The 13,689-nt window shown below is 43.5% G+C and overlaps 1 protein-coding gene across 2 annotated transcripts in view; it reads left to right on the top strand.

Moving 5' to 3' along the window:
• The window catches only part of LOC124122195 (large neutral amino acids transporter small subunit 2-like), a 36,726-nt gene that overhangs the window by 13,394 nt on the left and 9,643 nt on the right, over positions 1 to 13,689 (top strand). For both annotated transcript variants that reach the window (XR_007219052.1, XM_048387896.1), the window contains exons 2-7: positions 7,253 to 7,378; positions 8,209 to 8,308; positions 9,880 to 9,924; positions 10,971 to 11,094; positions 11,742 to 11,845; positions 12,952 to 13,048. Coding sequence is in view for 1 of the 2 variants with exons in the window: in XM_048387896.1 (XP_048243853.1) it covers positions 7,253 to 7,378; positions 8,209 to 8,308; positions 9,880 to 9,924; positions 10,971 to 11,094; positions 11,742 to 11,845; positions 12,952 to 13,048 (596 nt within the window). In the remaining variant the exon portion in view is untranslated. The remainder of the gene's footprint in view (positions 1 to 7,252; positions 7,379 to 8,208; positions 8,309 to 9,879; positions 9,925 to 10,970; positions 11,095 to 11,741; positions 11,846 to 12,951; positions 13,049 to 13,689) is intronic.

Here is a 13,689-nt window from a genome sequence, read left to right as displayed (position 1 = left end):
TCCTTAACACGGGCCTAGCACTGCACCTAACAATAGCCTTGAGAGCGCCCTTAACACGGGCCTAGCACTGCACCTAACAATAGCCTTGAGAGCGCCCTTAATACGGGCCTAGCACTGCACCTAACAATAGCCTTGAGAGCGCCCTTTACAAGATTATCAAGCCAGACTCAATTATTCACAGACCACCGTCATCTAGTTGGAATATTGCTGAGCGCGGCGTTGAACAACAAGCAAAACAAGTCATCGTCAAGCTCATGCTTCTACTGTCACGTATTCAAAGTTCTACACCGGAAGTCATTATACTGGAAGCTCATATTTACTCACTGGATAAAATATGAACTGCTTTAAGCATGTGATTCACATGCTGAAAATGATGTCATGCGACTTGGAGTGCATTTAACTTTCTTTCTGCTGCAGCTTGGGGCTTGGGGCTTCAGGTTCAAGGTAATAGTGCAGTATGCCTTTCTTCGAAAGGCTGAAAATGATGTCATTAAACCGGAAGTGCAAGCATTTTCAGGTTGAGATAACAGTGTAGTAAGCATGCTTTCCCAGACCGGAACAAGTAGCATGACGACAGTGTGTTTCATTCTAGATTTAGATTTGAGCTAAAAAAAACTGAAACGTGTTACTTAACGAAATTTTCGTACCATTGTTGCGTCACTATGAAATAATAGATTTCTTTTTTCTTTGCATGTGACTATGACTATAGTCGAAAATACACAAGCTGATCTCAATTTGGTATTAAACGGAAATGGGGACTTACCACCACAAGATATTATATAAAAAATAATTTGTGTACAGATTTATATAGTATCTGTAATACAAAGAGATTTATGTACACTCTCTTGTTCTCACTGTTCACTGACCTTTCCTATTCTTTTCTTTCCTACTGATCTGTTCACGTACAGTACAAATTGTATATGAATGGTGTAAATATCTGGGAGAAGGTGTTGGAGAACTTGTATCCAATCCCATTCAATTTTTATAAATAATAATATTTTTAAACTGTAGAATTAAATAGAACGGAGTCCGACACGTAGGACCTAACCTTGAAAGTCGTTACGTGGAATCAGCAGTAAGTTTTACTTGCGTAAGACGTTCACCCTAAAGAGAGCACCTATAAGGCACGTTCAAGACACGGATGTCAAGAATGTATCCTTCCTACGCACTAATACGATATCCTCTTCGAAAATTAATGCAAAAAAAAACCAAATACACGTGACAGTGCATATTTGACAACCTTTCTTCACAAAATGGCCGCCAGAACAAAGAGGGAGACATTGTTGACACAACAAGATCTCGAAATCAACCAACATCAGAAAGTGCAGTTGAAGAGGCAGATCAACCTTTTTCACTGCGTTTCCATAATTGTTGGTCTTATTATCGGAGCAGGGATTTTTGTGTCACCTGTTGGAATTCTCTACAATGTGCGCTCTGTTGGCATGTCTTGTGTATTGTGGGCGCTGTGTGGAGTTTACTCAACGCTATGTGCCCTGTGCTTTGCAGAACTTGGTGCATCAATACCCGTCTCCGGAGGGGAATATGTGTACATTAGGCGTGCATTCGGGGATTTTCCGGCATTTTTGAGTCTCTGGGTGAATCTGGTTATTTTGTCGCCGGTGTTTATGGCCGCTGGTGGTTTGATTTTTGCCACCTACATTCTTCGCCCCGTATTCCCGCATTGTGAACCCCCATCATCTTCTGTCAGACTCCTTGCAACGCTAATCACCAGTAAGTATCAATATGTAATACGTCCGAGGGTACTTACATGTATGCCAGGAAAGTACCCCAAAATCGATATAATTTTTATGAATAACTATGAATACTCGATTCTGGTAAAGAGGGTATTAATTCATAAGATGCCTCAGATTTAAAAAAATTAACGGTTACGATAGTTCGTAGTAGTAGTGGACCGCCTCCGTGGTCTTGTGGTAGAGCGTCCGCCCGGAGAGCGGAAGGTCCGGGGTTCGTTCCCCGACCGCGTCATACCAAAAGACGTTAAAAGATGGTACTTGTTGTTACCCTGTCTGGCGCTCGGCATTAAGGGGCTAAAACAAGGACTGGTCGGCTCGGAGTCAGTGTTCTGTGTCTGAGTGGGGTATTCATGTTAAACTGCGGCATGGTATCTCAGTGAGCTAGCACTATAAATCGGCATCAGTCCGGACTAGTACAAGCAGCCACACAAACACACACACGTACATGCACGTCGATGTATAAGTGCAATAATCTTGGACGCGACGTTAAACCCACTTCACCTCACCTCACCTCGTAGTATTGACACGTATTTGCTACTATGTGTCTGTCTCACAGGCAGGGGACAGAAATAACCAAACCTGTGGTCACATCTGGGTGTCTAACGCGCCTCGGGGCACAGGTCGCCTAGTCATCCAAAGCGCCGACATTCGCTGTGCAGAGTTGCGTCCCTTGGGCACGCCAGAAACGTATGATTGTGGGTTCGAATCCTGTTCTCCCCAATTATATCTCTAGGTTTGTCACCATACCCGTACTTGTGGGTTCCAACAAAGTGGTAAACGTCTGTGGGCTTTCCTCCCTCATTAAGTTGACACGCGGTGATATAACTGGAATACCTTTCAAAGCGGCGTTAACCCAACTCACTCACTCACACGCTCTCAAGCGCCGCAAGTATCTACACCAGAATGCAGGTTTGTTTGCTTTCATTTAGAAAGAGCACGAAAGTTCATATTTGTATAAGATATATGTACAACATGGCCGCCAGAACAAAGAGGGAGAGGTTGGTGACACAACAAGATCTCGAAATCAACCAACATCAGAAAGTGCAGTTGAAGAGGCAGATCAACCTTTTTCACTGCGTTTCCATAATTGTTGGTGGTATTATCGGAGCAGGGATTTTTGTGTCACCTGTTGGAATTCTCAACAATGTACGCTCTGTTGGCATGTCTTGTGTCACTTGGGCGCTGTGTGGAGTTTACTCGACGCTATGTGCACTGTGCTATGCAGAATTAGGCGCTTCAATCCCCGTATCCGGTGGAGAATATGTGTACATTAGACGTGCATTCGGGGATTTTCCGGCATTTTTGTGTCTCTGGGTGTATCTTGTCTTTAGTGTCCCTATGTCCCAAGCCGTTGCAGGCCTTACTTGTGCTACTTACGTTCTGCGTCCTGTCTTCCCGTACTGTGACCCTCCGTTTTCTTCCAAATGGCTCCTTGCAGCGATAATCAATAGTAAGTATCAAAACATAGTACATCTGTTTGATGCCTGATCCGTTAAAAATGCCAAGCTGTGGTCAGAAAACTATAGATATAAGAAAACTGTCAGGGAGTACATTTGGATGACTGTGTCACAGGGATGCCTCTGTCACTTAAGCCTGAAAGTGCACGAAGTATTCATGTTAAAAGATATCGTTCAATGAAACAGCGATTCATGTTTTGTTTGCTTCGATCACTGATCTTGCTGTCTTGTTGAACAACATTCACTGCCTCACCACTTCCACAATGACTCAGCTGTTCTAGGTTTTAGTGTCTGTTTATCGCATTTGAATCGTTTCAACCATAGTTACTGCTTAATAATTCTGCAAATTGCCTAACTGTGCACATGTAGCATGGGTGGCCCAGTCGTCTAAGGCACTGCAATTGGACTCGTCAGATACCTATGATTGTGTGTTCGGAACATGGTTCGCCAAAATTATGTCTCTAGGTTTATCAGCACTGAACCCATGCTCGTGGGTTTCACCAGAGACCATAAAATAGACGTGAGAAACATGCATAACTTTAGGCTTTCCTCCCACATCAAGCTGACACGCCGTGATATAACTGGAATACTGTTCAAAGCGACCTTGAACCCAACTCACTCACTACAATGTGCATGTAAATAAAAGAGATAAAATCCTATTCATGATAATAACCTTGAAAAATCTGGTGAACCATTCCGACTATGTTATAAGCGCATGTTTAGAATCACTATCAATTATGAGGTGAATCCCGCCCCAACGGGGGCACTCGTCACAAACCCATGGAAAGGCAAGTCAAGTAAAATAATAGGGAATTGCGTCAGACATCAGTTTGGTGACGGGTGCATCAAATTTAGAAACGTTCTCCAAATATCTACCCTTAAAACGGTTTGAAACCCTTACTAAGGCCTTGAATGATGGAACCCTCATGACCTTTTCAGCAAGAGACGCTCTTTGAAATCTTCGTAAAATGAGCCTGCGTGATTGTACTCCTTTTTTGCTCAATACAGACACCAAAGGCCAAGTTATAACATTATCGTCTGTATGGGCAACGGTATACCCTTGGACAGAAATACCGATTCCGCGATGTAGTGGATACAACGTCTACCTGGAGATCCCCATCCGAGTCAAGAGATATCAAAACACTTGTTATCTTGTCCGGGGCTCTGTATTAAGTGGCTAAAACAAGGACATGTTGCAAGTGGGCTCGGAGTCAGTATACTGAGTTTGAGTGGGGTCTTCATGTTAAACTGCAGGATTGTATCTTAGTGGGCTAGCACCATAAACATGGCATTAGGCCGGACTGAGACAAGCAGTCACACACACACGAACGCACGCGCACACGCACGCACGTACTCACACACGAAAACACACACACACACACACGTGCGTGCGCGTACATGCACGTCACTATATAAGTGCAGTACTCTTGAACGCGACGTTAAACCCCATTTCACCTCACCTCACCTCACCTCACCTAACCTCACCTCACCGAACCTCACCGAACCTCACCTAACCTCACCTTGGACAGAAAGCATCCAACCTGTAACAGGAACGGATCCAGGATTTTGAAAAAAAAGTGTTGAGGGGTCCACGTCGGCCATATGTACCTCCGGGGAGTGAAGGGAGTAGGGAGGGGTGGGTATTTCATCCAAAAGCATACCAAAAAAATCGCAAACAAACAAATTTCAATATCAACAACCATATCAACCATGTTTTTCATATTTACAAAAGGGGAGTGGACACCCCCAATACCCCAATCCCCCAGGATCCGCTACTGTGTCACACTCAAGTCAATGTGTGCTCAAGTAGAGATGCGGTGCTGGATGAATCTCTTGCAGCACGTATGTTTCTCTCAGTTGAAGCTCAGCTTGTTCAATCCACCTCCTTTCATATACAGTAAGCTACGGTTACAACGAACTCAAAGGGACCACAAATTTTAGTTCGCTACAACCGAAGTTCGTTATAAGCATATCCACAGCATATATACAGCAAATGGCCGGGACCAAAAACTTAAGTTCGTGATATCCGTCAGTTCGTTATAAGCGTGTTCGTTATAAACGTAGTTTACTGTATAACAATTCCGTTGATGTTACTTATATCGCATGCGACCGCTGCACCAGTTTCTTATGATAAATGTACGTTGAGTGTATTGTTCGCTAGAAATACGAAGGGTTCAATTTCCTCTGAATAGGAGATCCACCCCATAGCAGGAAGACACCTCCCACCCCACCCCACCCCACCCCTTTTCCTATCTAAGACATGGACCTCGAGTGTGTTTGTAAGGGTAAATATATACATACACTGCCCACAGCACATCGACCGTCTTATTAAGGTTATCAAATACTACGGGGATCCAAATACTTTCTTACACCGGTCCTTAAGTCCCTTGAGTCAGGTTGATTGAATTACAGGTCAATGAACTGGTTCATAAAAAAAAAACTATTAACTGTTATTCTGTACTGTTCCGTCTTCAGAAAAACTATTTGATAGGGATTCATAAACGCATGCTTACTATATCGTTGGAATAGTACAATGGAAAATTCTGATGATTTTTATTAACCTATATTAGACTAGGACAGGTGACACCTGAAGTTGCTCACTTTACCTGTATGGCAAACACGTGTCGAGTATGTATGTCAAGTGTTGAGAAGGGTGGTGCAGCTGCCACGTGGTCGACACGTGAACAGGAAGTGGGTATAATGTAACACCGTCGAAATGACCTTTGTCGAAACTATAGGTCACAGATCATGTCAAGGAGTGGAAATTTATCTCAGATCCCTGAACAGACTAACGCTTAGTCTCTGAAAATATAGGCTTTTTGACAGAAACAAACAACTGCATTTAAATTGAAAAAGAGCCCAGTGATATTGGACATACCTGGGAAAAATCTAGACTTGCTTCATTTAAAACTCTAGCATAACAGTAAGGGCTGGGCTGAAGGGAAAACAATATGGTTCAGGGACTATGAGCTAGGTCGTGGATGACACACTGACAAAATCCATCTCAATCGTCTTGTGACCTGTAGTTGGATCACGATGCACTCGGCTGATAAGCAGGCTAACTTTCTAACTTATGCGGTAAGCGTATGTGTACGAAAACCTAATGGTGCCACCAAGTTTTGATCGAAATTTCTCGGTTTGATTGAGTTCCTTCTCCTTCCTTTTCTTGTTATTTCAAGTTTATTAAAAGAAATGAAATTTCGATTTTTTTATGTCGTTACTTCGAATATATTCTCGAGACTTCAATTATTTACTCGTTATTTCGATTTTCTCGTTATTTCAATTATTTTCTCGATTTAAAAAAAACAAAACTTGAAATAACGAGAAAACACTCGTAATTTCATGAAAATTATTCAAATTACGAGACATTTCGAATAAAAAAAATATAAATTAACGGTACTTAAGTTGAACCATTAGGTGTGGCACCAACGTAACGTGTCCCGCGTTAGGTTTAATACCACGAGCCGGAACCCCAATGTACCGCTCGTGATCCTGCTACAACTTATATTGTTACATTGCAGTTATAGAAAAATAATAAAAAGGAGTCAAGGGTCATTTTCAGTCTTGCCAGACTTGCATGGACTGTATTGGATATATTTGGCTCACGGTCTATAAGACAGACTATCCAAGTATCCATACCCGTGCTCGTGGGTTTCATAAGAGTGGTATACGTCTAGGATCCTACCCCAGACCTGGCACGCCGTGATATAACTGCAATATTGTTCCAAACGCTAAACCAAACTCGCCCACCTTGCGGGGACACGGGTGGCCCAGTCGTCTAAGGCGCCACGATTCGCTGTGCAGAGTTGCGTCCCTTGGGCACGCCAGAAACCTATGATTCGAATCCCGGTTCGCCCCGAATATGTTTCTATTGCTCGTGGATTACACCGAAGTGGTAAACGTTTGAGACCTGCATCACTTCGGGCTTTCCTCCCACATTAAGCTGACACGCAGTGATATAACTGGAATACTGTTAAAAGCGGCGTTAAACCCAACTCACTCACTCACTCACCTTGCTGATTTAACACGTTGTCTTTTCAGTCCTCTTGATCGCGTTAAACTGCATGAACGTGAAGTGGGCCACCAAAGTACAAGCTGTCATCACCACCAGCAAACTCATCGCTCTCTTTATCATCATTATCATCGGATTCATGTGGCTTGGCAAAGGTGAGTAAATGCTGATTAAGTTTGTCTCCTCTGGAGCTCTTATTGAATCCGTTAACATTTAAACACAGGGACGTTGAGATAGCCTAAGGTTGGTGGTTGATGGTTTAGCTTTCGTTCAACATTCTAAGTCCCGGGTTCGATTCCAAACTTGGTTAAAGTATGCCTCGTAGAGTGCGAGGAATAACAATGACATTAAACTATACCCGCGAGCAGAGATGTTTTGTTGACCACAAAAATGACACATGGTATCTGTAATTTTAGACCTGCATCACTTCGGATTTTCCTCCCACGTTACGATATCACTGCAATGCAGCTAGTAAACAAAATGAACGAAAATCCCAGTTGAAATTCGGGATAGATTAGTTTCCATGTACCAGTGGTAATACTTCGGGGTCCTGGTTGATTGTCACACCCCCAGGGCTGAAATTCGCTGTGAAGAGTTGCTCCCCCTTGAGCACGCCAGAAACCTTTGATCGTGGGTTCGAATCCCGGTTCGCTCCGATTATGTTTCTAGGTTTGTCAGCACCATATCCGTGCTCGTCGGTTCCACCAAAGTGGTAAACGGCGAAGACCTGTATCACTTCTGGCTTTCCTTAAGCTGACAGGCCGTGATATTGTTGGAATAATGCTCAAAGCGATGTTGAACCCAACTCACTCACTCACTCACTCAGTCACTCACTCACTCGCTCACTCACTCACTCACTCACTCACTCACTCACATGTAATTTCAATACCGTTTGGGCCATTTAGATTTCTATGAAATGTCCGATCGTCCCTGACAAGAGAAAACTCTTCTAACCAAATTGTTTTCGGATGTTGATTGTATTTAGGTGAGACTGCTCAGTTCGAGAACTCGTTTGAGGGCAGCGATTACAGTGCAGGTGCCATAGCTGTAGGTTTCTACTCTGGGTTCTGGGCCTTCGGGGGTTGGTACGTATTGCATAATACTAGATAAGTATTTACATAACACTATATACGTATTTACATAATATTAGATAAGTATTTACATAACACAAGATAAGTATTTACATAATACTAGATAAACATTTACATAATAATAGATAAATATTTACATAAGACTAGATAAATATTTACATAATACCAGATAAATATTTACGTAATACTAAATAAATACACTTTTCAAAAATAGAAACGCGTTTCGATCAGTACCTGTTGTGATCACCGTGTCTGTGGCGTATTATGACACTGACGTACAGGTCTATTGAGTTCATCCCATAGACATCTGGAAGGCCATGGCAAGACATTGACGTTGGAATTATGATGGAAGTCAACAGTGACACGAGCTGTGTGCGGTGTAGCGTTGTCATGTTGAAACGACTCTGTCGGTTGATAATCGGAAGAAGGTGACGTTGAAGAATTTGGTCGATGTACTGATTTGCTGTCAGATTCCCATGAACCACCAAGTCAGATCTCCGTTGGAAATGGTTCTACACACCATCACACTTCCGCCACCGAATTTGTCGACCTGTCTAACGTCGTTCGGTGCAAAACGTTCATTTCACGCTGTCTTCCTTCTGGGCATGGGAGAAGAAATCGTGATTCATCACTGAGCCAGACTTGTCGCCAGTTTCTCAGCTTCCATGCCTGTACAGTGTGACTCCATCGCATACGTTGTCGTCGATGCAACCGTCTCACAACAGGGCCAGGTGCCGGTCTTCTGGGTCTAATTCCCACCTCTCGCTGACGATTCCTGAGTGTCTGGTCCGATATCCTCGTCACACCAGGCACATGCCCTGCAGTCTCGGTGCCAGTAGCATGTCAGAGACCCGGGTGTGGCGATCTCGTGTAGGGGTGGTGACTCTTGGTCCACCACTTCTCGGGTATACCGTTCCCATGAACGAGATATGGTGCTCTGGTGTACGTTGAAATGACGCGCAGCTGCAGACTGGGACACTTCAGCTTCAAGGCGTCCTATGGCGATGTTGCGATTGGCAGCAATCAGTCCCACTTCAAATAAGTCGACAAACGTGTGACAAAATGTTGACTGACGTTTGACCTTTTATAGTCAGTGTGACTGCACAAGATTGTCACAACTTACACACTCATTCTGCATAAAAAATTGCTGTATAAAGCTACAAAAGTTTATAACGGGTGTGGTTGTGCACGACGTCAGTTAACGAACTAACATCGTTCAATAAAAAATATTGCATTTGTATTGAATGTTTCAAGAATAACAAAATCATCATTCTCAGTATCTCCTGTGCGTTACTTTATTTTTGAAGAGTGTGTTTATATAATACTAGATAAGTACTTACATAAGACTTGATACATTTCTGCTTAATGCAAGATACGTATCTAAATTTACATAATGCCAAATTAGACCTTATGATGTGTGTTTTATTCATACGTTCATATCTTTTGACATACCCCGGGCCAGTATAGCTTTTTGTACATACTGTTAAGGTCGAGTGGCAATATGCAGCAGTGTATTCTAGCAAGTATATTCCTACAACCTGTAACGCCTCTTATGTTTTTTTCAGGAACTACTTAAACTTCCTGTGTGACGAAGTGATAGATCCTCATCGGTAGGTGTGTGTCACGTGATTTCCGGATGTATGATAAACCTTCGTTTCCTCGAAACCGCTGGAAATACATCGATTTCGAGACATGCAGAGTGCCGACATAAGACATATCGACTTGAACAATATTTCGAGTTACTTAAGTTCGAGTCGACATTGTCCCAGTGTTTATAGACTACCCAAAAGAAGTTGAAGGTCACCCGATTCTTTCATATGACAATTGCTAATCTGCCATGGCATCTATTACATCAGGAGGTAGCCCCTCCCACCTCCCCTATGTATCTGCATCAAAGTGACGAAGGTTACTAGAAAGAGGTGAGGTGAAATGGGGTTTAACGTCGCGTCCAAGATTATTGCACTTATAAAGCGACGTGCATGTACGTGTGTGTGTTTGTGTGGCTGCTTGTACTAGTCCGGACTGATGCCGATTTATAGTGCTAGCTCACTGAGCTACCATGCCGCAGTTTAACATGAATACCCCACTCAGACACAGTATACTGACTCCGAGCCGACCAGTCCTTGTTTTAGCCCCTTAATGTCGAGCGCCAGACAGGGTAACAACAAGTACCATCTTTTAACGTCTTTTGGTATGACGCGGCCGGGGATCGAACCCCGGACCTTCCGCTCTCCGGGCGGACGCTCTACCACTAGACCACGGAGGCGGCCAGTTACTAGAAAGAAGTGACGCAGAAGCCTCAGAATAGGATTTACCTTAAAACTAGTTCAGAGATAATTGAAAGTTAAGAGGACGTCTGTTGGAAATCTAAAATATTTCATAGTGGGAATTTCAACATGGAAATTGGTGGCTTCTGATATATTTACTTTAGTCATATGAAAGAATCGGGTGTTCTTTAACTTCGTTGGAGTAGTATTTAATCAGAACGATTTTTTACATGAACGTTGTTGTTTGAACTGTTTTGACTGGGAAGAATAATTGTGAACGTTGGTTCGCATGAATTGCTAAAAGTCATCGACACTGAGTTAAATAACCAAGGCACTACTACTATTGTCACAAATTAAGATGAACCATTGATTTTTTGATACGTCTACAGCAATGTCCCTCGTGCTATCGTTATCTCCATGACGATAGTGACAAGCGTCTACATCACGGCCAACATCGCCTACTTCGCTGTGCTGACTCCGGCGGAGATGCTCGACTCCACTGCGGTCGCTGTCGTGAGTATAGTGTCTGCATGTTGTTTGACGCCGCCCTCTACAAACTCCAGCCTTATCGCGGCGAACTGAAATAATCGAGTCTGTGAAGGAAAAACCAATGGCTGAGACATTGAGCAGAAGAGTGCTGGGGGCTGGTGTAACCTGGGTCCTAACTTGGCACTATTGTAAGCAATTATGCCCTATTCGGTGTTGGGGTGCATGTGACAGCGTGAGTGAGTTTTTTTTAACGCCTCTTTAAACATTATTCCAGTTATATTACGCCCGTCAGCTTGTGGAAAGTCCGAAAAAATGCAGGTCTTAGACGTTTACCACTTTGGTGAAACCCACGAGTACGGGTTGCCAAGGGAAGAGACAGAATCGAAGCGAACCGGGATTCGAACACACGATCATAGATTTCTGGCGTGCTCAAAGGGGAGCAACTCTGCACAGCGAATTTCAGCCCTAGGGGGCATGTGACAATCAACAAGGACACTGAAGTATTACCATTGGTACACGGAAACTAATCTATCCCGAATTTCAACTGGGAATTTCGTTCATTTTGTTTACTAACTGTATTAACGCAGATTCATGATGAGTAACTATGTGTGGCTTGTATGTGGTGTATTCAGGGTTCGTGTCAAATGTTGTGTTTGGGCGAATGTTTTCAGACGTTCTCTGCCCGCACCGTGCCTGTTCTACAGTGGATCATGCCAGTGCTGATAGCCGTGTCTGTGATCGGAGCTATGAACGGATCCTGTCTCTCTATGTCCAGGTACACAAAGACAAACTCAACCCCACCCTCCGCCCAATTCAACCCCACTCTCCACCAAACTCAACCCCATTCTCCACCAAACTCAACCTCATTCTCCGCCAAACTCAACGCCACTATCATGTATTCACAAAGCTCAACGCCACTATCCGCCAAGCTAAACCCCTCTCTCAGCCAAACTCAACATCGCTCTCAAAAGATGTTAAAAGATGGTACTTGTTGTTACCCTGTCTGGCGCCCGACATTAATGGGCTAAGGAAGTCAAACAATGGTCGGCTGTATGCTGAGTGGGATATTCATGTTAAACTGCGGCATGGTATCTCAGTGGGATAGCACTAGAAATAGGCATCCGTCCGGAATAGTACAAGCAGCCACACACACACACACACACACACACACACACACACACGTAAATGCACGTCGCTATATAAGTGCAATAATCTTGGACGCGACGTTAAACCCCATTTCACCCTTCACATCAGCTTAACTCAACCTTGTTCTCTGTCAAAGTCAACCCCACTGTCCGTCAAGCTCAAACACAACCAAACTCAACCTTGTTCTCAACCAAACTCAACCTTGTTCTCAACCAAACTCAACCTTGTTCTCAACCACGCTCAACCTTGTTCTCAACCAAACTCAACCTTGTTCTCAACCAAACTCAACCTTGTCCTCAACCAAACTCAACCTTGTTCTCAACCACACTCAACCTTGTTCTCAACCAAACTCAACCTTTTTCTCAACCACACCCAACCTTGTTCTCAACCTTGTTCTCACCCACACTCAACCTTGTTCTCAACCAAACTCAACCCTACAAACCGTTAAACACAGACCCTCAGCCAAACGCAAACCCCGCCAAACTCACTTCTGCTTTCCACCAACTCAGCTAAACTCAAACCCACCCACAGCCAATCTCAACCACGAACCCACTCGCCACCAAGCAGCCTCGCTCTCTACCAATCTCTACCCTGGTCTCCGCCCAACGCAAGCCCCCTCACTGCAGCTTAACCCCTCGTTCCACATCTGACTTATACGTCTGTACTTGTGCCGAGGCCCATAGCTTGGTTTAGCAGTGTCCAGACCTACAGTGATCCAGGTTCTTTTTTTTTTAGGTTGTTTTTCGCTGGTGCTAAACACAATCACTTGCCGAGTTTCATATCAATGATCACATTGAAACATCTCACGCCAGCGCCATCTTTAATAGTTATTGTGAGTATTACATTTGATGGAGCGGGTCATTCGTGACCAACTCGTCTTATTCCGGGACAAGCCGAATAGCGTCTCGTGCCCCTTTCATGGCCATATTTGCGACTGGGTTCCGTCTTAGTCCAATCCTTATGAAAACCAAGCGTAGTATGTTGTAGACAATCCCCGTCCCACTTCCAGCTGGGAGTATTTTGGACCCCTCCCTTTTGAAAATGATGGATCCGCCCTTGAATGTTATAGATGGATTATATTAAACACTTTGTCAATTAACACTAAAACCCTGTGCTATTTAATTGGTGCGAGCATGTGTGATTTTCACATCTGCGTTTTAAATGCTCAGAGGCACAAGAATGGTATCGTTTTTTTGCATTACCTATGCGATTAGTTTTTTAGTTTGCGACAATGTGCCGTGTGATATGATGATAAAGAACTATGCATGGCTTTCATTTGGTATGAAAGTCGTGACGGTTGTGCATATTATATATACGCAAATTCTTCTAATTTTTGCAAGACAAACAAATTCCTTAAAAACATTTAATGCTACTCTGGAGTAACATAGAAAGACATGTGGTATCAGGTCTAACTGACAAACGTTTGTTTCATTGGTGTAATTCAGCCTTCACATCCAATTTCCTGCCTACCAC

This window comes from Haliotis rufescens, unplaced genomic scaffold (assembly GCF_023055435.1).
Source record: "Haliotis rufescens isolate VD_foot unplaced genomic scaffold, xgHalRufe1.0.p SCAF_7, whole genome shotgun sequence".
Classification (NCBI taxonomy): Eukaryota; Metazoa; Mollusca; class Gastropoda; order Lepetellida; family Haliotidae; genus Haliotis; species Haliotis rufescens.
Note: the sequence above shows the minus strand (reverse complement) of the source record. Positions and strands in the feature narration are given on the sequence as shown.